Source organism: Hyaena hyaena, unplaced genomic scaffold, assembly GCF_003009895.1.
Source record: "Hyaena hyaena isolate Hyena2069 unplaced genomic scaffold, ASM300989v1 scaffold_129, whole genome shotgun sequence".
NCBI lineage: Eukaryota > Metazoa > Chordata > Mammalia > Carnivora > Hyaenidae > Hyaena > Hyaena hyaena.
This window is the reverse complement of record NW_024080763.1, coordinates 1,668,967-1,696,707: the sequence shown is the minus strand read 5'-3', so window position 1 is coordinate 1,696,707 and position 27,741 is coordinate 1,668,967. Positions and strand designations below refer to the sequence as shown.

Below are 27,741 nucleotides of genomic sequence, written 5' to 3'. Positions count from 1 at the left end.
GGGGACGCGCAGTCCCTGCTCCGGCCCCAGCATAACGAGCGCTGAGAAAGGGGGCTGGCACCTGGGCAGTGCCACGTCAGCTGTCACCTGGCTGTGGGTAGGTGTCCAGACACCAGTGACATGCTTGGCTCATGGGGTTCCCAGGAGGAGGGCCCTACATCTTCCAGGCTGGACCCGGGGGTCTCTGCAAAGGCACTGGGGTTGCCTTAGGCCTGGCTTTTAAAAAGGCCCCTGGAAAAGCAAGGCGCACCTCGTGAGGCCATACATTATACAAAGGAGGCGCCAAAGCAGGCAGCGCCCCGCGGGGACAGGACTGGCCGGGGCTCTAGAGGCTCGGGGTCCTTCCATCCCCAGGGCTCTAGTCGTCTCCTTCTGGCACACACACTTCCCAGGGGCCCCTTCCACACTCTCCCCGGACTCTGCCCTACCCGGGCCTTGGCTAGAGAAAGGCAGGCGGAATCGGGGCGGCCTCACAGGGATCTTGGAGGCCTGCCTGGAGCCGATGAAACAATCTACACATCTGGGCGCAGCCCCGCTGAGCAAGAGCGTTTCAAACAGTTCCTACCCGAGCGAGGACGGGACACGCCTCCAGTGATGCCAGTGGTGTTACTCCAACTTGTGGCCAGTAAAACATAATGACATGTGAAAGCTGTTTTTATTACCTATCTAGCTTATCAGCTAATAAAATAAGCTCAACATTAAACATTTAACTGAGGCCATTTTATCGCACCCAGAACTCAGCGCTCTGGGTTTCCTTCAGAAGTCACCCAAAACTGTCACCTTTCCATCCTTTTTACCTACTTGGGTTTCTCCTGAGAAGGAAAATCCCGCCCACAAGTCCAACACAAATGAACACGTTCAGCCGTGGTCTAGCTGGCGAAGCAAAATGGGTCCACAACTTGGGAGAAGGAGAGGGACACACCTGAGCGGGGACGGAAGGAATGGGGGCTGGAGGGCAGGGGGGGGGGTCTTCCCCAGCACGGGGGAGCGGGAGGCAGAGCCCGTCAGAGGCCTGCTTTCCAGCTGCGCCCAGGGCCACGGCCGGGCTCTAGAGCAAAGGCCCAGACAGTCTGGACTCTGGGGCAAGGTGCATGCTCAGGGCTCGAGACACCTGCCCCTCTTCTCATTTGGGGGCGGGTGGGGAGGTCTCCAGGCTGGGAGCGGGGGCTAGAGAAGGAAATGCCATCAACAGAAGCGGCATTTTTACTCTAAAGCAAAAGGAGGCCCAGCTGAAAAAGCAGCCCTGGGCACTGAAGGCAAGCCGTCGCGCCCACCAAAGGGAGGGGACGCACGAGCCTGCCTGCCCAGAAGCGGCCACAGGCTGCGTGAGCAAGGCCAGCCGCCCTCCGTTCCCTCACACCCAGCGGTGACCGGTGCTTCCGGAACAAGACCAGCAAAGAGGACGGTGAAGCCGTGGCACGAAGCACAGGACCTCCTAGACACAGACTGCGTCCACTCCCCACCCCCCCACGCATCCCTCCCTGGGGCTCATGGCCAAGCTCACAGCCTCAGGCCTCCTCAGTAAGAACCAATCACAGGCGGTACTCAGGCTCAGAGACTATCCTAAAGACGGTGTAGTAACTCCAAGTTCATCCCGTTCAAATCCATGCCCGCGATCAGGGTCAGCACGAGGCGGGGCTCCCAGATGCAGACGATAAAGGTCCCAGATGCAGACGATAAAGGACAGTGGATGGCACCTGTGGCTGCAGGCCTCGCCTACCGTGAACAGCGAGGATGACGACAGAGGTGGCACAGAGGACAGTGATCACAATTTCTTGATGGTCTCACACTGTCGACAGTCTAATCCAAGGACTAAGTACTTCCCCAATCCCTCGCCCTCTAGAACCCTCTAGAACCCTCTAGAACCACTACCCTCAGTCCTGACCTCAGGACCAGCATAATCCGAGGGACAAGGAGTCCTGGCCTGTGCTGCGGAGATGTGGTTTCCAGGGCAGAGGCCCCAGCAAGGTGCCGGGGTGGGGAGGGGATCGCCTGCGCTGGGCGACGATGCTCTGCCTCCCAACACCTCACCTCTCGCCATGTCAGCTCCTGTACCACTAGCATTGTGTTCACAGGGAACGAGCATTTCTGATTTTAAACGGAGGGAAACGGACACCAAAATTAACATATAAACTTGGTATCCTCTTTCTTTGAACAGGACTTAAAAAACCAAGGAACGAACCCACTCCTGGGCATTTCCGAAGCTGGCCGCGCGCATCTGCCTGGGGCGGGCGGGGACCAGCGCTGGTTCCCATAAGCCCCTGCAGGGCCTCCCACGTGGCCGGGGCTCTTACCTGTGCCATCTTCGCAAGGTCTAGGGAAGGCCGCTGCTCCTGCACCTCTTCCGGGCGCCGCCGCTTAACGCCCACCTTCTTGTCGTTAAGGACGCACGGCTGGGAGCGGCTTCGGGACAGGCCGCTGGAGCGCCTGGCCAGCTCTGGTGTTGAGGCAGGTGTGCTGTTGGCTGAGGGTGGACAGTACTCTGCAAAGGAAAACTGCTCGTGCGAGCAAGACAGTGACCGCTGCATGTCGAGCCGGCCGCCGCCCACGGGGTTCGGGTCGGGGCTCCAGATGTCGCCCGCCTGTCCACAGGTGGCCGCGCCCGGCGCCCCTTGGCAGGGCTGACCCCCAAAGCGGTGGTGGAATCCCGCCTGGTCGTAGGGCGAGGAGAGCGCATTGGCCCGGGCAGGGAGGCTGAAACTAGAGCTTCTCTGCATGGTGCTGAAGCCGTTGGAATAGCGCTGGACGCTGCCGCCGCTGTAACAGCGCCGCTTCTCCACCGGAGTCCAGACTTTGGAGCCCAAGGGCCTCCATGATGTCCGGCAGCTGGACATTTCATCAGAGAAGGACAGTGACCGGCACTGGCGCTTGCTGGGGGGTGCTGAGGGGTTCCCGTTGTGGTCGCTGAGGCTGAGGTCTTTGATCAGGTTGGTCACCGCGCAGGCAGTCGCTGCCTCCCGGTGCCACAGGGCGCTGTCCTGACACTTCTCGGGTAGGCACTCCCAGATGCTGGCGCTCGGCTGCTCGATCTGAAGAGGGCATTTCCTGTCCAGGTCTCGCCATCTGTCATTTTCTGGTTCAGAAACGACAAAGAGAAAACAGGATTTGAGAAGTCCTCTACGCCGGCCCTCTATCTCCTCACCAAGAGCTTGTTTTAAACACGATTTTAGAGCTAGGAAGGCCTTTAAAACCCATCCAGTCCAACCTAAGTGTATAGATGAGAAACTGAGGCTCAGAGAGGGGACGGGAAGCCCAAAGTTTTGCGTCAGCAGCAGAGCGAGGCCTAGGATGCATGTACCCACCCCTCCACCCCACCCGCCCCCAGGCCTCCTGGTACAGCTTCCTTTCCAAAGGTCCCTACTCCCTCCCAGGAAAGTCCAAAACAACAGGTTTCACCCAAATGCTTTCCCATTTTATAGACGGGAAATCGAGCTGCCCCGCCCCTCCCCCGGCCTGCAGGGTCAGGGCAGTATGTTTGTTACACCCCTCTGCCCCCTCTCGGTGCTTGGGTGCTGGGACTCAATGCCCTGGCAGGAGACCAAAGAGGAGACTTTTGGTACTTGGGAAGGTCAAGGTCGAATGGTGGGGGAGGGGGGTACCGCCGGGTTAGTTCATCTGAAGTCCATCCCTGGAATACCTGCTGACAATAGGAACTGGACACTGTACTGATTCACGCCTCCTCCATCCCAACGCTCCCCAACATCATCGTCACCAACAGCCGCCAATCACGGGGCTCTCCTGCATTCACCCAATTTCTCACGCAAACCGAGGACACTCAAAGCCGTTAAAATCTGCAGGAGCGCGTCTTGGGCTGCACATACTTAAGGGTACAATTTACACTTACATACTCCGGCCTCCACCTTGAACACACAAGTAAATAAGCTACCCCTGCTAGGAAATGCTGACTTTGCACTTGAACCTTCGTTTCAGTGAAATATTCAAGACCTATTTGTTGTTTTTCTACTGTGGGATCAGGCCCTGTGCTGAGAATTTTAGGAGGCCAGGCACAAAGAAACCTGACCCAGCTCTCATATTCAAGTTTATCACACAAAAGCAAAGTTAAGACACACGTTGTGCTTCCACGAACCAACAGAGCGGCATGTTTCTGTTTTTTGAAATCGACACACATTTATAAACTGTACACACGGGAATATACCGAAAACGACGGCTTGGGTCGTGCGGTCTGTAGGACGGAAGGAAAACCTGAAATGACGTTCAGTAGGGGCTTGGCACACACCAGTTCTCACAGCACCGCCGGCAATCACCCCCACGGGGAGCAGATGGCCTCCTGGCCGCTCTGACCCACAAGGCGCCCTGTATACCATCGCTGCCCAGATCGGGAGACGGAGACTAGGGAGGTTGAGTAAGGGGCCCAGGGCCACCCAAGTGAGCAGAGGCTGGCCCAACGCAGAGCTCTGCTCTTTTCACTACGCTGCAGAGCTGAGGGGAACCACAGGGAGCCCGACATCGGCCCTGCCCTTCACGAGTTTAGGGGTCGTCCAGGGTGGGCCATCCACTCAGAAAACCAGGGTGAAACCCACAGGCGTGCACCAGTCTGCAGGGACCACATATGCAACTCCTGGGCCCAGGGTCCCAAGCCCTTAGGCCACTTCTCAAAGGACACAGAGAGACATTGAACGACGGACCCTGGGCTGAGTATCAGCAGCTACTGGACAGGCTCAAAGGGAACTGACCAGTGAGGCCCAAAAGAAGGCTCACAAGCGAAATCAGGGCTAAAGGTGACAGTCCTTCAGCTGGGGTGCCCTGCCACAGCTACGAGATACGCCTAAGGCTTGGGACCCCAGGCAGGGGACAAGTTTGGGAGAACTGTCCAGAGGCTCTTCCCACGAGAGGGCCTCAGAAGCTAGAGATGCGGAGGAGAGATTTTCCATAAGCCCAGCCCAGCCGGGGCCAAACCAGGACAGACACCAAATGTCCAATTCATCTCCTCCCTGAAGCCTCCTGGGCCCCGGTGCACGCACGGCCCTTGAACTAAATTTGACAAATTATCACCATGAGTTGCCTTTGTGCAAGTAGCAGGTATGCTGTTCGAAATAAGTCTTCACTGCCCGCTGTCCCCTGCAGCGGCCGCCATTCTTTGAAGCCAGTTTCGATTCGACAACTGTTAGCAGTTGAAAGATCAGTAAACTAATAATAAAGTAAAACTACCTGTTATCTGCTTTACAAAAAGAAAAGTTACCCTCAGAACCAAGTGACGGTTTGTGTGCCGCGATGGCCTGCAAAGTGACGCGGGTGACAGCAGAATGGGAGCCACAACTGAAACGCCCTCCAGCCGGGGCTGGTGACATAAAGGACCAGGGAGGAGGACAGAGCATGAAAAGAGCACCGTTTCAGAGAGTATTAATGATGTGGAGAAATGTGAGTGGTGTAATTCCAAACCTAAAGAAACGGGGCGGAAAACCCATACGGGCAGCAGGATTCTTGTTTTGTCAAATACGTTTGTTAAACGTGAAGATTAAAATAAACCAAAATATTCACAGTCAAATGAGAGAGCTGGCTGATTTCTATGTTTTCCTTTTTGTTCTCCTATGGTTTCCACATTCTCTATAAGGACAAATCTGTTTCCAAACGTGTGGGGGATGTGGCCACCAAGCCCACTGGGGCGGGGCCAGGGTGAGGGCAGGGCGGGGCCTATGATCCCAGCCTCCTCTGGGTTTGCTCCTTTGGTCTTTCCGGGAGTTCCCTAACAAGAACGCTGGCCACCAACTTCTCTTTGGGGACAAGGTCCTGAGGCACCAGATGGGCCAGGAGGAATGTGGCCAACTGAGGAAGTACCCAGGGCCCAGCCACAGAGCAGCGAGGGCCCCAACAAGGAGCCACAGTACCTCCCTACAGTCTCTGCTCAAGGCCTTGGGAAACGCGTGAAATTAAAAAGAACTGATCCCGTCCTCAGAGGATACCCCTTTCGATTCCATTTTAATGTCACTGCCCTGGGACTTTCCCATCCCCAGGGCAGTCATGAGAAGTTTAAAGGGACTTGGGAGCCAATTAAGCAGACCGTTCGGTCCCTCTCGTGTGACAGTGCCGTTTCTCCAACTCGGCCACGTCGTGACCTTGGTGCATCCTGACAGACCCGCAGGCCTCTCCATTCCAGGCTCACGTCCTCACGGTGTCCAGAGAACTTCCCGGGCCCACGGCTAGCACCGTCGGACCCCGGGCAGCTGCCCATGGCCTTGCAGAAAGAATGCACACGTTTTAGCCTGCCATCCAGACCCCAGCTACCCGTCTCCCCAGCTCACCCTGCCCCAGACACCTGAACTTCCTGTGACATCAGACATCAGACGAGAAGCAGGCAGAGTCAAAACCATCTTCAACGACCCCTGAAAGAGCCCATAAAGCCCACTCCCCCTGGTTTGCGGACACAGCCCGGAGAGCAGTTCTTACGTACAGCTATTCTTAATACAGCGAGAGTTTAGGGGCACCTGGGTGGCTCAGTCAGTTAAGCGTCCGACTTCGGCTCAGGTCATGATCTCACGGTTCGTGGGTTCGATCCCTGCATCGGGCTCTGTGCTGACAGCTCAGAGACAGGAGCCTGTTTCAGATTCTGTGTCTCCCTCTCTCTCTGACCCTCCCCTGCTCATGCTGTCTCTGTCTCTCAGAAATAAATTTAAAAAACATTAAAAATTTAAAATAAATAAAATACAGCGAGAGTTTAATGAAGCAGCCACAGGAATGAGCACAGGGAACTTCTGCAAGCTGAGGTGGGTGCCCCACCTGTGCTCAGGTTCACGATCAGATCCCTGCTCGCCTGCGGGAACCAACCACTCCACTCCGGTTGAAGAGGAACCCCCATGGCCTTAACAGTAAGATCTCCTTGTTGAAATGATTAAGACTCAGTTCTCAACTGGGTCCACTGGTCGGATATGAGAGCGATGGGTCTGCAATGAATCTACCGCTTCCCCAGAACATCAGCTCTTTCACGCCCTTGCGCCTTTGCAAAGGCCTGGATGATTCTTCTGCCTTCATCCTTCCAGCAAGGGGCTCTTCCTTCCAGAAGAGCCAACCCCATATCACCTTCTCTGTAGATGTGCCTTCTCCATATTAGCCACTGGGCGCCCACAGCTCTTTGTCTGACTTTCAATATAATGGCTCAGACGTTAACTGAACCTTAATTATCTGTTTGCATGTCTGCTTCCACTGAGCCACAAGCTGTCAAGACCCGGCATGGCCCCCCAGTACCCGGCACGGAGCCCGGCACACCGCAGACCTTAGCCGGTGGTGGTAGGTAAAGGAAGGAGCAGAGAGTGTGCCGGAAAGCGGCAGAGCCAGCTGTGGGTGTTCACTTGGCCTCACTTGGTCTTTTATCCTTGGTCAGGGAGGTTCGAGCTGGGCTCTGCCTTCAGCTCCCCTCTTTACCAAGGCCGTGGACAGTTGCATGTGAAGGAGCCGGGAGTCTGGCCAGTGGTATAATGTCCGAGATTCTCGAAACACCACACACAGCCCAATGTTGAGCACTGCTACTGCAACTCAACACCAGCCAGGTGGCCGCCTGGTCCATCTGAAGGGCAGAGAGTGTTTAACTGTTACTATCTTTGTCTCTTGAAGAAGTACAAGGCAAGAAAAGTAAAGACAATGGAGGCTATGTTTAGCCCTTGTGTGTTCCCCCTTCACTCAAGGAACAGAAAGTGATGTGCTGGGTCAGGTCGTCAGACACAAGAAACAGGAAGAAAAGCCACCCTTTACTGGCAAGCTGCCCTGAGCTTCTGTCCCTGACGTCACACAGCACAAAAAGGGCCTCAGGAGGGCGCCCAGGAGAGGACACCGGACGCCCCCGCCCCTCCATTCAATATCCCTCTGCACAAACAACTGTGTAACTCTTTCAAAAGTGACCATGGCCATGGACCTGGGGAGTCCACTGAGCAGGGGTCACGTGATATGGTGGGAAGGGTACAGACATGGGTTTGAGTCTCAGCCCTGCAAAGTCACTTAATCTCTCCGGGCCTCAGGAGGGTGACGGATAGGGATGCAGAGCTACTGTAAGAACCAAAGAGCGGCTCAGGGCAAGGCCTATGAGGTCACAGCGGGCACAGAGGACGGTGCTGGACAATACTTCCCGGCCACCGGGTACCAAGCACTGCGGGCCCAGCTCTAGAGCAGTACTTCCCTTGCGTGGTTTTGGGAGCACCCCGGGGGGTGTTATGACAATTCCTGGGCCCGGTCCCTGCCTCAGGAAACAGGGTCCCTAGAGGGGAGGAGTCTGCATTTAAGTTAGCATCTCTACGCCCAGCTTCAGCTCAGGTCATGATCTCATAGTTCGTGGGTTCGAGCCCCACGTCAGGCTCTGTGCTGACTGCTCAGAGCCTGGAGCCTGCTTCGGATTCTGTGTCTCCCTCTCTCTCAGCCCCTCCCCTGCTCTCTCTCTGTCTCCCCCCCACCTCAAAAATAAATAAACATTAAAAAGATTTTTAAATAAGGTCCTCAGGTTATTTTATTGCAAAATTGCTGAGAACCACTCCTACAAGCTACACAGGGGCCTGGGTTCTCAAACACCTTTGTCAGAGGGGCAGCTCATTCAGACCACCGAGCCACACCCAGGAAGCTTCCAGAGGGCCGACCAGTCCAGTTTCTACAAATGTGGATTCAGAACCCATTAAAAGTTGGTGTTCTGGTGTTTGTTTTCAGACAAGAAGTCAACCTACAGACAAGGAAGACTTTTACCCTCCAAGAACTCGGAGGGCCCTTTCCCGCGGCAGGGGGTGGGGCCCACCTGCACAGCGGGTCCTCGATGGAGAGCCACTGGACGAGGCCTGGGAAACCAGGGGGAAGGCCCGAGGCCTCCCACCTTCTCCCCGGGACACGCTGACACCAGGCCTCTGGCAGACGTGGGCACGGCACCACAGCGCGCAGCCCGGGAGCGCTGGCACCAGCCCTGTGCGCTCTACACAGTCCTCGTCACGTCAACCTTCAAGAGCATCTCAAGTTTCTCCATTCCCTGTCGAGCCATCTTCACAAGTTGGGGGTGATTCACCAGGGCGTGCGCGTGTAAGGTAAATGCACACCATGCTCTACCTCAAGACAGGGGAACCACGCAAACTTACACAAAAGCATACAAACCACCCAGTTCCCTCACTGTGACCTCTGTGGTGCCTTTCAGAGCCAAGGCGTGATGTCTGTGCCTGAAGTTTCTGGAAGACTACCACTGCCTCGGGAGGCACGGGAGCAGCCGCTGCTCAGGCACACGGGAACGACACCCCAGATCCCCCAACCCCACTCACGAGGCCCCAGGCCAGCCACGCCCAGACTCAGGAGGGCGGAAGGCTGCTGGCTCCGCACATCTAGAGCTCAAAGAAAGAAAACACTCAGAGGAACACAAATAGCATTTGACCTCAAATGTTCTTGTTTCCATTTCTACCCTTAAACTTGAAGGGAAATTCCCAGAGGCCCAGATTCGTAGGGGCCTACGGCCTTCTTAGGTGCAAGAGATAAGGGAGGTCCACAGCCCTGGGTGTCTGTGTGCTGTTTCACAGGCTGCCGCAAGGTGACATAACCACAGCAGAATGTGGTTTCTAGAAAAGGTTAAGCACCTGAAGCAGAGACCCAAGATCTAAGATTCGTGTAGCCTCCCAGGCTGACTCATTCTTGGATTTCACACCTATCTGGTGGTGCTGACGGTGACTCTCTCTTCCCCAGCCCTGTGGGTTGGGTTGTGCTAACTTGGCCTCGGAGCTGCAAAGGACTCTACACTTGATTTGGGGGTAGAAGCTCTCAGCAGCCTTTTCGGTGGGAAACTGGAGAGGTGTCCTTCTGAAGACAGTGTCACTAAGTCTGTCTCATGAAAAGAACACGGGGGAAGACATGCACCCAATGACATGCACGGTCCCTCGATGAGGTCGCTGATGTTCAAATGAACTTCTAGAGCCCCCTGCCAAGTGCAGTGCCTCTTTCCCTGTGTCATCGGAACGGAGACAGACTCAATTCAAAGCTGCGTCAGGAAGAAAAGGTTCTTGGGCTCTGCCCGACCTCGGGTTGTGCCCTCTCGAGTGCGATGAATCATAAAATGTCAGCTGTGTCTTGGGTTCAGGGACAGTGACACAGGACACCAAGCTCCTGGGCCAAGGCTTGAGAACAGGGGACTAGGATGGCTGGAGAGAACATTCCACTGGCCCCATCAAGGGAAGCAAGAAGGCTGGCTTGAGGGGCTCTGGGAGAAGCCCCAGCAGCTGGCCATCTTCAGAGTGGAAACCAGGGCCACCGGTCGGGTAGGATGGCCCATGGCAGCTACCCAGCCTCTGCTCTTACAAAAAGAGGTTTGCTGGGATCCCCAGATGGACAGTGTAGAGGGGCAAAACCACACCAGACTGAGCACCTGTCTATAAGGGACTGGGTGGGGGTGGGGGGGCACTGAGGCCCTGTGACGGCCCGTGCAGCTCTGACCCAGACCTCCAGCCCCACCTCTGGCCTCCAGGGGCATTCAGAAATGATCACGGAGCCGGTATTCCCAACGGCCACAAAAACCGGGGAGGGGCAGAAAGGTCACTTTCATCCGTCTCCTTTGGATTCCCGTCCTGGTTGTGGGTACATAGAGAACACGGGACACAGGCACGTGCTTGCGATTCATCTCCACACTGATGCGCGCAGCAGAGCTGAGCGCCCTTACGCAGGGCAGAAAACTGGCAGCGGGGACAACTATTCAGAAAACCGTCAGTAAACTGCGTATTAACTGTTAGTTGACGACCATCCCGCTGGGATCCTTGCTGGGGTGGAGAGAGCGCATACACCCCAAGCACACCACTCAACCGTGGAGTGTCCCTGCCCACGCCATCTTGCCGATGGAGAAACGAGCTTCAGAAGAGCGTCACGCCTCACTGCGGACACACGGCGAGTGAACCGCAGAGTCTGCAATCCCAAGGCCACGCTCCTGCAGTTGGGCCAGGCTGCCCCAAACCTGAGCACCTTTCTACCTGGCAATGCACCGTGGCGGGCGGCGCCCAGTTGGCCAGGCAGCTGTCAGTCCCGGTCCTCTGGCACCGCCACGGGCCCCCTCGCCACCCCAAGGCAGGCCAGCCCGGTGAGAAGGCAGGCCGGGAGGCCAACTACACCTTGTACCTACTTCCAGTCTGTACTTGACTCCAGAAACACCGTCTGAAACCGATAAATGGTGCGAGGCACCACGTAAAGCACTCTGCACGGACAAACCTTAAGCTATTCGAGGGACTGGAAAATCGCACACATACCGATGATACACAAAGATCTATAAAGAAGAAAAGGCACACTTCAGAAAAGTCACACGTCTGCAGAGTCGTATACAGATGTGCTTTTAAAAATGAAAGCGAAGCTCCCTCTAGCCGATTTTGGTTGATAGCCTGTGGCGCAGGGGAGGCTCTGGTCCAATGGCCGTATTCCAGGTGGCTACCTCTGGGAGAGACGGAAGCAGCGGCAGCTGAGACCAGAAACCAGCCTGAGCCGCTCAGGTGCCATTACTGTTGTCCGTTTCGTCCCCAGTCCTCTGCTCGTTCTAGGAAATCTAACGTGGCCCACCTCTGGGTGCCGGCGCTTTCACCCGAGGTGCGATCCCATTCCACGGTCAGCAACGAGTGGTGGCAGCGTTAAGAGACCGAAAGCTGTCCAATCTCAACGTGGGATCTTTCAGTCCCATGCGGCTCGGCTCAGCCAACTGGTTTACCCTGTAGAAATTAACACGGACAGAGCCCCCGGGAGCAACCCTTTCATGTACGGAGCAGACTTTAACAGCCAAGTAATTAAACACAGAAAGTAAGGCCTTATAATTAAAATGCGGACAAACCTGAAGTGGAGTGGCACAAGTAAGGGTTGCTATCATATTTTTACAATTCCCTTTTATACATAATGCATGATCCTTCTGCTCAAGTTTCTCTATGTTCTCTGCCTGTGAAATAATTTACATTAATAAATAATTTATTACCATAACTCCTAAAGTAATTATGGGTTTCCATGCAATTTTTTTTAGCATATGAATTGTTTTGTTCTCTGTTCATTGATTTGCATTTGCACGACTTTTCCTAGTGGCCTCTCTGCAATAATGGATAATGCGTTCGCTTTCTCACATATTATTCGATTTCCAGATCTCTCCTCGCCCGAGGGGTGAGGAGAATGGACTACGTACTGCCCGTTGTCCCTGTGCTACAGGACTCAGTTCATGGGTGCAATTAGCCAAGGGTGGTGAGTGGAGCCTGCTTGCGCCCCACTTGCCTGTTTCACCAAAAGAGATGAAACTAATACACATGTGCCCCTGGGTCAGCATGAAGAAGCATCTCCCAGGGAGGACAATAGGGGACATGGGGGGAGCCACGCGGAAAGGATTCGCGTACAGCCCCTACCTCTTGAAGCACAGAGCGATTCTCTCAGGGGCAGCCGAGCCCCCTTCTCCGCCCACTAGAAATCGTGGCCGGCAGCGAGGGCTGGCCTGCCTGCCAGGCCGGCTCACCAGTGGGCGGCCCACACCACCCAAGCCGCCACCTGACCAAGGCTTCCTGTGCTGAGGACACAATAACCGAGCATGTGCGTAGCTCTCCCCCGCAGAAGCTGCTTGCAGAGGAAATTCCAGTGCAGCAAAGAAAAGTGTCCTCAGGACGGTATGGGAGGCGAGAAAGGAAGCCAAGGGGCAAAACGCAGTCTCTGCTCGTAAGAGCCCTTCAGGGACAGGGCTGGGCTAACGACCTGGTACGGAGCACCGGGCCCTGGTACAGAGCGAGCCAGGCAGTGGCCTGGCCCCAATCGGCCCTGCTTCTCCCATTCACCTCTCACCCCAGCTTTCTTCCCTCCCCCACTTTGGACAAGCACAAAACCACTTATTTATATCAAGTTTCCAAACTTGGGGTGTGTGGGGCAGGGGAGGCGGAGACAAAGCTGGGGAGGGGCCCATAACTCAGCTCACAATAACATAAAGTACCTAAAAAGAACACACGCTGCTGTGAGCACTCGATTCTATTAGTGAGGCATTTTACCTAAGTAGGCACAGAGAAGGCTGAACTACTTGAAAGGGTGGCCTTTTAAGAGGAAGCAAACAGGCCGCCGCACTCCCCACCCTAAAGCACCTGCCTGGGTTTTCTTAAGGACGCGTAGGACACTCAAACTCGCACAGGCTTCCAACTAGGACCCTTGCATGGGGGGCTCAGGAGGGACGTGCCCCCAGTCGCAGGCCCAAGCCGTCCCCAGCCATCACAGAAGTCCGCCGATCGGGGCCAGAACACGAGTCCTCTCTCTCCAGGAGACAGACAGGGGGGTTGGTGATTACAGCATCAGGACATTTTGTCCTGGCTGAGTCGTGTCCAGCCCTGGAAAGGCTCAAAACCCTCTTGAAAAGTCCAGTTGGACTCCAAGTGCTGCTAAAAAGCAGGCAGGCCTCAAAGGAAATCTCACCACCTGGGATGCCCGCCCAGTTCACGGTGCAGGGTGAGGCCACACCTCGATTCACAGGTCAGAGCGGGCAGGAGCGGTCACCTGAGCTTCCCCCAGCACACAGGCGTGGGAGGCCTCGGACTGCTGACGCGCCCCCCGAACGAGTGCCCGGAAACGGGATGAGGGACCGAGCCAGCACCCGCTGTGTGCTGCTGTCCCTTTAGGTCCCACCAAGAACTGCCATCTGCAAGATGAGGGGACCGAGGCTCAGCAAGATGGGCTGAGTTCTCTGTTCCTCCACCTCTCACCTCCACAGACAGAAACCCACCTGAGGGCAGGGGCTGATTCGCTCTAGCTCTGTGCCAAGTGCCTGACACTTATTAGGCACTCAGCAAACACCTACTAGAACATGCCCCCGAAATGAACCGTGAAGGCACGCTTCAGACGGGTCAGGGCCTCCCCAAATCACAGAGGGGCCGGCCAGCAGAGAGGTGAGCACGTGGGGGAGAGAGCAGCCGGGGAGAAGGCCAGGGGGGCTCTGGAGCCGCCGCGCCCTGGAACTGGCCCACGTCAGCCATGAACAGCCTGGAAATAAAGACCCACGTCTGCACGGCCCAGTCCACCAGCCTGGCCCGGGGGACGACGGCTGAGGGGCTGAGCATGCCCGGAGCCCCTCTCTCCTTCCTGGCTGGACCAAGGCAGGCAGTTCAACCACAGCACAAGCGACTCCCGCCCACAAAGCAGGCGACGAGGCAAGCCTGCGCCATGTGGCTGAGCTGCCGAGGGTTTGCTGAGAGCCGTTAACCACCAACGAGGTGCTCATTCAAGCCCCATGTGGGGGACAGGTTTCAGAAGTGTGTCACGGGGGAAACCAAGGCCAGGTGATCTCCCTGTTTCCATTTCCTCCAGGTGGCAGCATCAAGACGGCCGTCTGGGGCTCTCCTACAGCGCTGCGGCTTGTGACTGAGGGAAAAACAAAAAACAAAACCTTCCTTCTCTTCCTTCTCCCCCAACTTGGGTTCAACTCTGCCAAATGAGCCTGGTGGGAGTCAGCCCACTAGGCCTTGGTTTCCCCAGGTGTGGACTGGACGTCCCGGCCGGCCCTACGCCGAGGCTGCTGCAGAATCCTGGAGACCCCACAAAGTCAGGGGCCTGGCGCTCGCTGTGACGTACCCAGCATCCCCTCCACCCTCGCCACCCTATCCACAGGACGGAGTCCAAAGAAGAAAAAGAAAACCCTGTGCGCAGAGTCAAAGGCTGAGAAAAAAGGCAAGAAGACTTGATACGGCCCCGTGAAGGCGGGCCTGGAGTCCGAAGGCCAGATGTGGTGGCCCGTCCTGGAGGCTTGTTTCTGCCTCAGTGCAACCATTACAGAAACTCTGGCAAGGTGTCCCCACAAGGGGCAGGAGTCACGGTGAAAGGAGGGATCGTGCCCGATCATCGGGGGCACAGAAGAATCAATATAGTCAATACAGTCATCCCCTCGTCAAACAGTAATTCACACTTGCATGGGCACAGGAGGCCAACACAACCTTTCTGGAAAGCAAGTCAACAATATGAAGCAAGCGCCTTAAAAACGTTCCTGCCTTCTGGCCTCTCTAGTCCACTCCTGGGAACTCCTAAGGAATAATCCTAAAGGCAGACAAAAGACAAAGACTTCGACACTTAGTCACTGTTAATCACAACAGCAAATAAAACCACCCTTCCACCCAGCAGCCAAGAAACAGTTAAAACGTTAAACACATATTAGTGCACATTACAGTACTTCAGCCTCCTGAAACCGCGTGGGACGGACAAATTTAATGCTATGGCGGAATGATGGTAACTTCTGCTAAGTGAAACAAGGGAAAAACAAAACTGTTTTGTATCTAATTTTATATAACCCTGTGTTCATCCTAGACGTGGCTATGTAAAAAACTCAACATAAAAATACACCAAAATATTTAATAAGGGTTGGGGCACCCAGGTGGCTCAGTTGGTCAAGCGTCTGACTTCGGCTCAGGTCATGATCTCATGGTTTGGGAGTTTGAACCCCGCACTGGGCTCTGTGCTGACAGCTCAGAGCCTGGAGCTGCTTTGGATTCTGTGTCTCCCTCTGTCTCTGCCCCACCCCTGCTTGTGCTCTGTGTCTCTCTCTCAAAAATAAAATAAACACTAAAAAAAAAAAAAATTTTTTTTTAAATATTAATAAGAGTTACCACTGGGTTGTGGGGGCTAAGAGAGACTTTTATTTTATACTTTACCTTGGGGTACATTTTTTGAATTAAAAAAAAAAATGAACACGATTCCCTTAACCAGACAGACACGCTCAACGTTACGGCTGGAGACGACATTTGTCAGGCACAGACTCGGCCCCGCTGCCTGGGCGCCACTCCAGGCGCCGCCAGGGCCCATAGCAGCCCCCACTCTGCTCCCTGTGCCGGTCGGGGAAGGGCTCCCAGCATCTCACCTGGAGGACTCAGGCCCTGGCGGGAGGACTAGAGGAAGGCTCTTGGCAGCCGCCTTGGTTACTCACCCATAATTCCACAAGAGAAAAGGGTCGGTCCTTGACTCATCTTCTTTGGCGTGTGCTGCAAACAACCAGAAAAGCTATTCACTCTTCGAGTCATAAGAAGCACGTCTGCACATGACCCTGTTCTGATCCCTTGCTAAGGTCATAGCGAAAGGGGTAACTGCCTTTTGCCGACGTCAGATTAGGGAAAGGAGAAAAGTGAACTACAAGAGGCAACACCTGACCTGCAATTAGACCCGGACTCTGTGGCCAAGGTCTCCGGTAAGCCGTCAAGTCGACGGCTTCAAAAACACACAGGAGTGGCTCCTGACCCTCACCGTGGCATGTGAGTGAGGGGCGGGGGGAGGGCGCCGGATGAGGGTGAAATACTCCGTTCCCCAAGCTGGGCCTCCCCACAGCCCGGGCTGGGAGGAGAGCGGGCCTCTCGATGACAGGAAGAGCCCCCAACGAGGAGCACAGGCCCGTCTGTCACCCTCGGTTCCTGCCCCCGGCCCCCCACCGAGATGCCAGGAGAACAGCTCTTCTTCCTCCACACAGAAGCATCAGCTGAAGCTCAGGAGGGTGGCCCTTCGCGGTGCGAGCTGCTTCACCGCCACACGGAGGCCTCCCCAGGCACCCTCTCTGAACTGAAACAGAAACTCAAAGGTTGGATTTGGTCGCAGCAGTCAGCTATGCCTTTCAAAGTCCTTGGCGCCATATCTCGATGTCTCCCTTTCCACCGTAAGCATTCTGCGTCTCCCCTCAAACCGCGCACCCGCCCTCAGCCAAATGCTACAACCGCTGGGAGAGAAGCAGGCCAGTGGGGCCCACGGCAGCCCCAAGACCCGACGCTGCTCCGCAGCCACACAGTAACCTGAGCACGGAACGTTCCGGGCTCTCTTGTGCTGGCTGAGGCATGCGCCAGGCGGCCTGTTCTGACCTCTGGTGAGAGGGAGACTGTGTCCACCAGGGCCCCAGAAAGAAGGGTCTGCCAACTCGAGTTTTCCTACGACTCCTTCCCTCCTTCCGCCATTCACCCACTCGTAAGTACCGGAACGTATTCACACGCGGGCTGCCCCAGGGGACTGACCACGTGACGGGGGAAAGAAGCTCTGGGCCCCAGAGGAGTCGGCCTGTCCGAGAGAACTCCAGCTTCTGAGAGGAGCCCCAACAACAGGGACACTCGGGCTTCCAGGCTGAGAAGAGGGCGGGAAGCCAGGCCCTGGCGCTTTAAGGCCTCGAAGGATGAGGGTGGAGCTGACTAGGAACACCTGGCCCACCCAGATAAAGGGGCGCCAAGGGCCTGGCAGCAGCTCTCTCACCCCTGTCCCCAGTCCCCCAGTTCAGAGCCCTGTGCCCTCAGTCAGCTACGCGTCCATCCGCTCGGCCACCCCGGCCAGCCTGGGACACAGAGGTGAAGGATGCCCACCCTGGTCCTCAGGAAGCTCACGCTTCATGGAGGTCAAGGTCACCCAGAGAAACCACTGCACCACAGGGAGTGTGGGAGAGCAGGGGGAGGACCCAGGCCGGGGGGGCCGGGGTGCACGAGGTCAGAGCTAGCTTCCCGGGGAAACTGCCCGGGCTGGTGCTCAAGGACCAGAGGAAGCAAAGGGTTGGGCAGGCCTTCTCCGGTACCCACTCCTCAGTTTAACACAGTAATTCCACTTTCGGGACAGGCTGCCCTCCTGGATCTCACAGTGACCTGGACCATCCGACCTACAGCCATCCCGGGAGAGAGCTGGACACATTACAGACGGCTGTGTCTGCCTCTCTTCCAAGTGACTTGCTTCTCACGGCAGGACGCGCCCTCAAAGCCCACACCGAAGTCACCAAATGGAGAGTGGATGACAAAGACGCAAGCAACTCTGGGTAGTGACACCCCAAACAGCCAAGCGTGCGGCCCATGGACGCCGGTCAGGCTCTGCCCGTAGCGGGACGCTTCAGAGAGGGAAGTCGGGCGTGGCTGAGCCCAGGGAGAAAACCCCGAGGCTACGGTGGCACCTTGGCCCAAGGCAAACGCCTGCTGGGGAGCCGGCCCCTGCCGCACGGCAGGGCGCCGAGGAGGCAGGTGGCAAAGGGAGCCGGGCGGGCAGTGCACAGAAAACCAAGCCGGGAGGGGGCTGGGAAAAACAGAAAAGAGCGAGGACCCTCGGGCAGATGCCAGGGAGCACGGCTTGAGGATTCCAGACAACAGGAGGCGAGCCCGTGAACCAGCCCGCTCACCGGTCAGGGGAGCACAGCTCACAGGCTTTTCCTTCCACTAAGCCAGCGTGGCCAGCCCACCGCCCCAGAGGGAAGCCACGGAGCCAGCACACAGGGGCTCCCGGGCCCTTGCCCACTCGCTCGGCAAGGACTTAGCCCCATCGGCCACAGCTATTCACTCCCCAGGCCGTAGAACACACACTGTCCTGGCAGTGCGGCTCGCCGCCCCCACTGTCCTGCTCCGGGCCACCACGGCCCTCCACTGTGAGCCCGAAGCAGCCTCCTAACCCGTCCCCAGCCTGTGCCCTGGGCCCATCATCCATTCGCCACCCAGGACCCACAGAGGCCAGGAGACGCCGCTCCTCTGCTTACAAACCCCAACAACTCACAGCAACCCGTCACCCCTCTCCCCGCAGCCACCGGGCCCACCCAAGCCAAGCCCAGGCACGTGACACTGGCCTGCCCAGTGCCGCCTCACATCTTTGCACGACAGGCCTCACTCTGGCCACACGGCCTCCTCGGCCACCTTCCCTGACCACCCCAGGCAAAGGGCACCCTCTGCACCCGCCTTTTCTCTACAAGGCCTCACCGGCAGCACCAACACTCAGCAAAGGCTCCTCCCAGGGCCGCGCACCCCAGGGCACAGGTGGGTAGCGATCACTTGCACCCAGGTGTCGCACCACTTGAAGGAACACCTTCTCCACGTCCCCTGTTCTCGGCGAGCCCCACGGAGCACGTGAAAACGCATGACCTGCTAATGCAGCCCCCCTTCTTCTGCTTCCAGCACCCCGCTCCTGCCCTGGGACTCCCCGCTCCGTACAGCACAGCATCTTGGCGGGACACGGGACGGGCACAGGGCACGGGTGTGGCCCTCTTTGCCCTGGGGCCCGACTCCCAGACTGAGAGGAAGTGCTGGGACTGCACCCGCTTCCAGACCCCTCCGAGCTGCCCTGCCCCTGCCCTCCCTGGGACCTCACTCACCAGCTCCCGCCCACAGCTTCCCAGGACGCCGGGCCCAGGCACACCCTGACTGCTGTCAGGTTTCCCTGAGGCCCAAGCCAAGCTCCCACGAGTTGGCCAGAGCCCACTGATCCCCTAGTATATGATCAAATTCCCACTGGTTGTAGCATTCTGCAGCCGGCCCTCCCCCACCCCGTCAAACCCTGTCTGCACCACTGCAGGAAGGATGGGCCAACCAGTCACTAGGTGGGGAGGCCCCCCCGGGCCCTGGGGGCCTCCTAGCCTCAGCCTCGGGGTTCATACCACACACTGAAGTGAGCACCCAGGCCGTGGCTGGTGTCTGCAGAAAGTACTTTTCTCCGTGACGCCTCTCTCCCCAAGCCTACCCCAGGGTCTGCTCTCTGTGATACTCCTTAGATCACAAGAGAAGGTTAGGGAATCAGATCCTCCACAGAGAAGGAAAAAGATGGAACTCAAAGTGGGGCTTCCGGGCCGTCTGCACAAAAAGACAGTCCAGCTGTTCACCTAACGAGGAACTCGCTCAGATGGAAAACAGCAGAGCTCGTCTCTGGCCACAATCCTGCTTCTTCAGAACCTTCTGCCGCACAGCGGTGGCTAAGGCGGTCCCATCGCCTCTTCCCCGTGGCAGTGTGCTGGGGAACCACAACGTGACATGGACACGCTCACACCCACGCACCTGAGCAGCACAAGCAGGGCACCCCGGCCTCCTAAGAGGAGCACAGTGAGACCACGGCTGTGGGACGCAGAAGACGGAGCCACGCCTGACAAGAATAAAAGAGACCGAATGAGGACCAGTGCCCCTGTGTGGAGGCTCAAAGATGCCGACAGAGACAGAGCGGTGGCCCTGCCCAACCACCACCCCCGCCCGCCCCCAGCTTCAGGGTTAGCCAAGGCCTGGGTAGTGGCGAAGGGGAGGAAGGAAAAAGGCACCGGACTGCCTCGGACCGCACGTGCGCCTCTGGCCTCTAACTTCCGGCCGGCCTGGGCGCTGCCACCGATCCCGGCCGGGGCTGCGGAGCCCGGGGCCAACTCAGGGTGGCTTCCAGTACGAAGCCCCTCCGCGCCCAGGCGGCTGGGTGCGAGAGCCGGATTGCCGGACTCTTCCGAGCACGCAGATCGCAGCCTCGGCACCCTGGTCTGACAAGAGCAGGGAGAAGTACCTGCTCCTGAAACCAGCGTTGGCTGCTATGGGAGACACCTGGAGGCTGGGGAAAGAGAGGCGGCCGCCCTCCACCCCCCACTCTGCACCCCCCATCCCAGGATGGTCTCCAGACTCGAGGGAGGGCTGACGCTGGCCGGGGGGTGGAGGCAGGCCGGGCCAGGGAAGACGGTCGCTCGGGCCCGGGAGAACGGGCCGTGGCCTGAGCGTGGGCGTGCGGGGAAGGGGCCGGAGGACGCCGCTCCCGAGGTCAGCCGTCCGGGCTGGCGGCCAGCAGCGGGAGCTAATGTTAGAACACGAGGAGGAAGAGCCCGCTCTGCAGAGGAAAGCGACCAGCAGAGTGGGGGAAAGGGGAACCGAGCACCGTCCTCACTGCCGTACATTGTGCAAGCCGGGCCGGGCGGGGCCCTCAGCCCTCTCTCCCCAGGGCCAGGCGCCGGGAAAGGCAAAACGCCGAGCACTCGTCAGTGCTTTTTTTTTCTGTTTTCCTACATCTCTCTTGGGAACAAGGCCAGTCACTTGTCACCCGCGTTTAGTTTTTAGAAAAAGAACAAGAGACTTCAGAGGGCAGGGAGGGAGGGACTACGGGCCTCCATGCCCGGTGTCCCCAAGGTCGCTGGGGGGCCTCCCAGGTGACTTTCAGCCACAGCTTCAGCCTTGCTTCTGGGCTGCTGTGCGTCCAGGGCCTGCTCCCCTAACTCCAAAGTGGCCTGTGACTCATGTTTTCTTCTCAAATCTGGAGCCTCCCCCCCACTTTGTTATCTTCTTAGCTGCTTAGAAAACAAAAGAGAAACGCTTTTCCATGTTCCCGTTGTTATCTTGATGGTATTTACAGGAGGCTGGCGTTGCCAGTTTAGGAAGCCGAAGCAAAGCCCCCATGTGCTTCCTCCCAGCACCGCCAGCGGGGCGAGCGCGCACTCTGCCATCACCGTACCCTCCCTTCCGCCTCACGGACGTCAGCACCAGGCCCAGACGATGCGGGGTCTGCCTTCGGGGGCTCACTGTGCGTGCCCGGACCTGAAGGCCGCTGCCCTCGACCCTCCTTTTCTTTTCTGAGAAGACAGGTCCGCCTTCCCGGGCTGGGGCTGGGAGGCCGCGCTCTTGCTGGCAGGCACTCAGGCCCTGCCTCCTCGGAGAGCAGCTCAGCTGACCTGGGGCCCACGTGCCCCGGGACCAGCTCCGCGGCCAGGCCGGCCCTGAGATGGGACCCAGTGCAGTGGCAGCTGCTGGGGCCAGCAGCACAGCTGGAGCCGGGCAGGGACCCTCCCTGGGGACCTCCAGATGGCCCTCACCCCGGAGGTCGTTCCTCTCTGGCCAGAGCTACTCCAGATGTGTTCTTCGGATTCCAGCGAGAGAACGCCCCACCCCCACCCCCACCCCCCAACAGCGGACAGCAGAGCAGTGGTACCCGCACCTCGGTTGTGACCCTGAGCAGCAGCCAGGGAGGAGCCAGAGCAAACACGCAGCAGTGGGGGTGCAGGGACCCACGTTCCTTCCCTCTACAAACAGCCCTGAGCGCCTCCCAGGCCCTGGTCATGGGCGCTGGATACTCAGCAACAAGCAAAAGAAACAAAGCTCCTTGCTTTCACGAAGCTCACACTTCAGTGCAGTCTTTCGACAAACAAGAGTGAAATGTCAGAAAGGGACAGGCGCTCCCAGGGGAGAGAGACAGGGTGAGGGGCAGAAAGCGTGGGAGAAGGGGTGAGGGGGGCAGAGTTCCATTTTAGGTTGAGTGAACAAAGAAGAAAGGGAGGGAGGGAAGGAGTCCTGCTAAGGGGGAGTGTTCCGGGCCACAGAGGAAGTGCAAAGGCCCTGAGGCAGGCTTGTGCTTGACATGTTGAGCGAAGAAGGCCAGTGTGGCTTGAGCAGAGTGGAGGGAGCAGAGGGAGAGCAAAGCAGCATGGTCGCAGAAAGCCAGAGGACACGGTCACGGCTCGGGCACTGGCTCAGCCCGAGGTGGGAAGCCTGCGGAAGGCCGGGGCGGAGGAGGGGTGCCTCTGCCTTGCAGTCCCTCTGCCTGCTGGGCGCCTAACAGGCTAAAGAGCCAGAAGTAGATCTGTGACAACAAACTTCCAGACTAGAGAGGCAGCGGTGGGGGCAGCGAGAGAGAATCTAGTTATAGACACACATTCAATGCAAAGTGGACAGGAAGCCGCGATGGGCAGAGAGCCTCGGCTCATCTTCGCTTGCGGAACTCTTCCCGTCCGGTGCCCGGCACACCCACGGCGGGCAGCTTCCCCACCCTCCTCCAAGGGCTGGAGACCCGGCCCACTCCGGCTGCTCCTGGCCTGGTGGCCGGTGTGAGCTTGGGGAGGGAGCCCGCGAGGGCGTCACTGTGGGCTCTCACGAGGGGCCGTGAAGGGCACCGGGACGGGCGCCCGCTGACCACAGCAGCAGCAGGGCGCGGGGGGCACAGCTATCTGCAAACTCCTCCCCAAGTTTATTTACGCCAGAGCAGGACCTCTTCTCGGTCCCTCTGCAGGGGAGCAGCCCCACTTGCCTCTGAGGACCTGGGGCTGGAAGAACTTTAGGCGGCTACTCTGTGCTCAGTCTGAGAAGGTCAGGGCCACCTGCCTCTGTGGCCCAGCCCATCGGGCAGCTTGGTGAGACGACGACTTGGGGAGAAGGCAGCTGTCGCCCCACCTGGGCTGCCAGACCACACCTTCTCCCCCCATCCGCTCCCGCCCCTGACATTCCTGAGGCAGCAGCCTGCGCTCTGCCCCGCCCGCTGGAAGGGGGGCACCGCCTTCCTTCTGGAAACCCCCTCCCCTCGCCGGGTGGAGACCAGAAAGAAGGTGGGCCTCAGCCTGGCCGGGGCGGCGGAGCCACGCTTGGTCTTACTGAGCAGGGTGCTGGCCTCCCCTCCTCACGCGCCGGAGGACCCTGCCAGCTACTTCCCGCCAGCACCAGCCAGGCTCCGGGTCACTGCGCCCGCGGCCCTGGCCTGCAGCACCTCCCAGAGTTCTGCCCCTTGCACCTCGGACTCACTCCGCTAAGCCTGCGTGCTCGGGCCGCAGCCCCGCCTGGACAGCAGGCCTCAAGAAAGGTCATCAGAGAGATGAGGCCCGCCGGGTCCTTACCAGCTCAGGGTTGAAGGTCCTGCATGCTATGGAGTCAGCTCCCTGGTCGTCAAGGCTGTGACTCAGGATCATCACCATGGTAAGGACCTCAGGCACTGGGCTCCATCCCAGGGTGGGTGTGAGCCATCTTCGGTCGGGCAGCCTGGGGCAGAGGTGGCCTCCCGGGCACCTCCCAGGTGACTGGCGTCAGCAGTAACAGCTCCCCATCGGCCGCTCACCCTCGGGCTGGGGCTCTTCCAGGAAACGGCCAAGTGCGCTCAACTCCCTGCAGAGACAACAGAAAGGCAAAGGGATTCAGGCCTCGGGAAGACGGGGGCCCTGAGAGAGCTGCCCAAGCCCCCGCCAACCCCACGCCGGCACCCTGCTTGGAATGGAACTGCCTCCCTGCTGAAGGAGAAGCACTGTGGCCGCAAAGGCCGGAATCACCTTCTCAGAGTCCCCACCCCACCTCGTGCCGGCCTTGGGGGGTCCCTAATGTCAGAGCGCTGGCGGGTCCAGCAACGAGTCTCAGTTCAGCCACGTGGCACCTTTCAGACCTATCTTGGGGTCTGGGTCGGTCACAATCTGCTGTCCCCAGACTCTGCTCAAGTCATGTGACATCTTACACCCAGCTGGCTTTACGCACAGCTACGTATATGCCCAAGGCTGAGGGTCAGATACAGAGCAGCCCCACAGTCAAAACTGAAGGGGTCGGCACTCAGGCAGCCTCAGTCAGTAAGGGGTCTACTACCCTCCACCTGGGTATGGACGGAAGCTACTGGAAGAATCTGGGGGGTTTGTTTGTTTCTTTGTTTGTTTGGAGGGGTAGCTTATTTATTTATTTATTTATTTTGAGAGAGAGAATGAGCAGGGGAGAGGCAGAGAGAGAATCCCAAGCAGGTTCCGAACAGTCATGGCAGACCCCGATGTGGGGCTCCAACTCACGAAGTGTGAGATCATGACCTGAGCTGACATCAAAGAGTCAGACGCTTAACCGACTGAGCCGCCCAGGCGCCCTGGCTAATGAGAAGCACACACCTCGGGGCACCTGGGTGGCTCAGTCGGTTAAGCATCTGACTCGATTTCGACTCAGGTCATGATCTCACAGTTTGTTGAGATCCGAGCCTCGTGTGAGGCTTTGCACTAACAGGGCAGAGCCTGCTTGGGATTCTGTCTGTCTGTCTGTCTCTCTCTCTCTATCCCTCTCTCACTCATGCTCTTTCCCTGTCTCTCAAAATAAATAAATAAACTTAAAAAAGAATTTTAAAGGCACATATTTCTCATCCCTAGAAGGACATCTCAACAATGACACATCTGCAACCGGGGACCTTCGTAGCTTGGTCTCCTACCCTAGACTGGACGGAGCCAGGTCATAGCCCCCGGAGGGCCTGCCCACACCACCCAGAGCCACCAGCTCAGCGACGAGACCCCCCCGCCACCATGCCGCACAGCCCACCAGCACCTCCTCCCATGTCACCCCGCAAACAAATGCCGAAAGCGCACAGCCCTTAGCTCAGGTTCGAGAAAGCGCTCCTTACAAATCAATTTCTCTGATCCTATGTCCCCATCCCACCCCACTGTGGCTACACCTTCAAAGAAGTCACAGCAGACGCGAGGAACCTGAAGATCACCATCCCAAAGCAAAAAATTAGGACGATAACAGGAGAAAAGTCCAGTTCCTAATCTATAATTAAAAACAAACTCCTCAGTGCAGGAAAATGTTTTAGAATCTGCTGCTCTGTGTAAAAATTAATTGCACCCTGGTATTTACTTGCCGTCCAGATTGTAAATCATATTTTCCTGTTTACTTCGATTAGACTTTACAGTGGGTGTTATTGAAATTGCTCAATTACGGGCCAGCTGGCAAGCACAGGAAAATTACCTTCTACTGTTCTTCGAAAACAAGGTTCATCCAAAGTGCAAGAGCAGCGAAGGGAGGGGGGAAATCAATACATTTTTCAAAGGACTGGCTGTTCAGGAAGAGACCTGGTGGCCAGTAGGCTCCCAGGTCACGCTGGGAGACCCAAGGCACATTTTCCGCACCACATCAGCCTAGAAGCAACACATTCTGACCAAGAGTGAGCTGCTCCAGGAAAGAATTTCAGACCACTCCTCCGAGCTCTGGCCAGAAAGCTGAGCCAGAAATGCCCGCCAGCCCCCTGGATGCTTGGCTGGGGAGCAGGGTTGGGGGGCGGGGTGCTGTGGGCTCTCCCTTCAAAGGGACCCTTTGTGCCGCCTCCATGGCGGAGTCAAGGCCCCCCGGCGGCCATCTTTCTGGGTACGACCTCACTCAGTTCTGGGGCGGCGGCTGTTGGACCAATTCCTTCCACCCGCCCCCCACCTCTCATTTCCTTCCTCCTCAAAAGGCAGGAGGGCTCCGAAGGTACAACTCAAGTCCTCAGTCAAGGACACCTGGGTTGGAATCCCAACTCTTGAAATGCATTGTCTGAGTGACCTTTACCAAACTACTTACTCTCTGGGTCTGTTTCTCTCTCCATAAAACAAGGACGACAGTGCCTGCCTCAGAAGACTGCTGTAGCATCTGAAAACAGAGCTCAACCCGAATAGCTCATGTGCTCATTCGAGGAAGTGCTCAATAAACGGTCGCTACCGCCTCGGCTTCTGTCGTGGGGGCTGGGGGTCCCCATCCTTTCTCGGCAGCGGACACCCAAGCATCGATCTGTCCTCTCCAATTTTTTTTAAAGAGAAATTCCATCAAACTATTTTAAAGCTAAATTCGATCAGGACGGAACTGGTCATACTGTGGCCCATCCCTCTGGTGACACAGTAGGTGGCCAGTAAGAACGATGCTGTGGGGCTCCATTGCCATGGAAACACATTAGGCCACCAGGATGCAGCCGGTATGCACCAAACACGAAGCCGGATGGAGGCAGCGGTGCGGGCGCCCCTGCTCTTGCAACTCTGCCATCGCTGGGGCCCTGACAAGAAACAGGACTCATAGCGGCAGCATGAGGGGCGAATCCCAGACCACCATGTGCTCCTGGAAACGGATGGTCAGCAAACATGGCAGATGCCAAATGGAGAAGGGAAGCCTAGCACAATTCCTGTCCTCGGGGGTCATGGAGAGTTCCAGAACGCAAGGCACTAATCTAATGAAGGCAGGCAGGGGGTGGGGGGCACCAGGGTGCAGTGGTACACAGCCCCCTCTGGCCATGTGCCAATGACACATAGCATGACCCAGAAAATCCCAGGGGTGGGGACAGCCAAGATGCCATCAACAAGGGACTGTTGACACAAATCACGGGGGAGCCACATAAACGAATGCCGGGTCTCGCTTTAGCCACGACTGTAAGGAGGCAACTCCGATGGTACAGGTGTGAAACCCTCTCCAGGAAGACACACTGTGAAATGAACGGAGAGAGGAGAACGGCACAGTCCCAAAAGCACGGCTGCCTTATGGAAGGGCCCGCGGTTCCGGGCTATGAGATGCTCTGATTGTACAGCCTGTGTGCTCCTTAAATACCTCATCCAGGGCATAGGCTACGTTTTTGGTTAAAAAGAAAACAGGCAAGATCTCACCAGGATGGAAGGGCACACGAGCAGAGTTAAGACCGTGAGCAAGGCGCGGTGGTCTGCCAGTGCGTAGACACGGGACACGGTGACGCCCTGGAGGCAGGAGCATGAGGCGTGTGGCCAGGAGAGGCGGCCCTCCAGGACAAGGAGCTGGGACAGCAGGGTCAAGCCAGACCAAGAGCTCCGGGTGCCCACTGAACAGACTTTTTCTAATGTTTATTTTTGGGAGGGAGGGAGGGAGAGAGGGGGAGAGAGAGAGAGAGAGAGTGCGCGCAAGCGTGCAAGGAAGGGAGGAGCAGAGAGAAAGGGAGACACAGAATCCAAAGCAGGCTCCGGGCTCTGGGCTGTCAGCACAGAGCCCGACGTGGGGCTTGAACCCATGATCCATGAGATCATGACCTGAGGCAAAGTCAGATGCTTAACTGAAAGAGCCACCCAGGTGCCCCAGGAATGCAGACTTTATCATGTGGCCACAGGGGGCTCCCCAAGGGACTCACCTGCTTTGATCTGCTGAAAAAGAGTGATTTTTTTTCTGGGCCCTTTGCAATGCCTAGCGCAGTACCTTGAACACAGTAAGAGCTCAATACACTGTTTGGAATGAGGCTAAATCATAGCAACGTCGGAAATGATCCAGGCACATTCTTAGACTTTGTGAGGCAAATCCAGACCAGCAGAGCCTGGCACAATCTGGAATTCCCTGGGATTCCTTTGATCCCTGGCATGGACCTGGCCAAGTTCACTGGGGAATGCCAGTTCCCGTCCAGAGACTTACAGCCCAGCCTGAGAACGGGGCCAGGGGCTTCTCAGAGAAAAGCTGGAGGTGGGCAGGGAGGAGGGGGGAGGCTCGACCGGGGCCAGGGGCTTCTCAGGGAAACAGTGGGGGGTGGGAGAGTTTGGGCTCGGCCTTTGAAGGGACAACTGGTAAACTGGAAGTGTGGCTCTGCCCAAGGTAGAAGGTGATGCCCCAGAGCCACGGG

The 27,741-nt window shown here is 57.4% G+C and overlaps 1 protein-coding gene across 4 annotated transcripts in view; it reads right to left on the bottom strand.

Moving 5' to 3' along the window:
* Positions 1 to 27,741, bottom strand: part of FAM53B (family with sequence similarity 53 member B) — a 106,997-nt gene that overhangs the window by 47,156 nt on the left and 32,100 nt on the right. For 3 of the 4 annotated variants that reach the window (XM_039237907.1, XM_039237908.1, XM_039237909.1), the window contains exons 2-4: positions 23,252 to 23,516; positions 15,854 to 15,908; positions 2,295 to 3,073 (exon numbers count right to left, since the gene is read on the bottom strand). In XM_039237907.1, coding sequence (XP_039093838.1) covers positions 2,295 to 3,073; positions 15,854 to 15,908; positions 23,252 to 23,329 — 912 coding nt within the window. In that variant the 5' untranslated portion in view covers positions 23,330 to 23,516. Of the gene's footprint in view, positions 1 to 2,294; positions 3,074 to 15,853; positions 15,909 to 19,688; positions 19,774 to 23,251; positions 23,517 to 27,741 lie in introns of those variants that run through there. The other variant, XM_039237910.1, reaches the window with a different exon arrangement.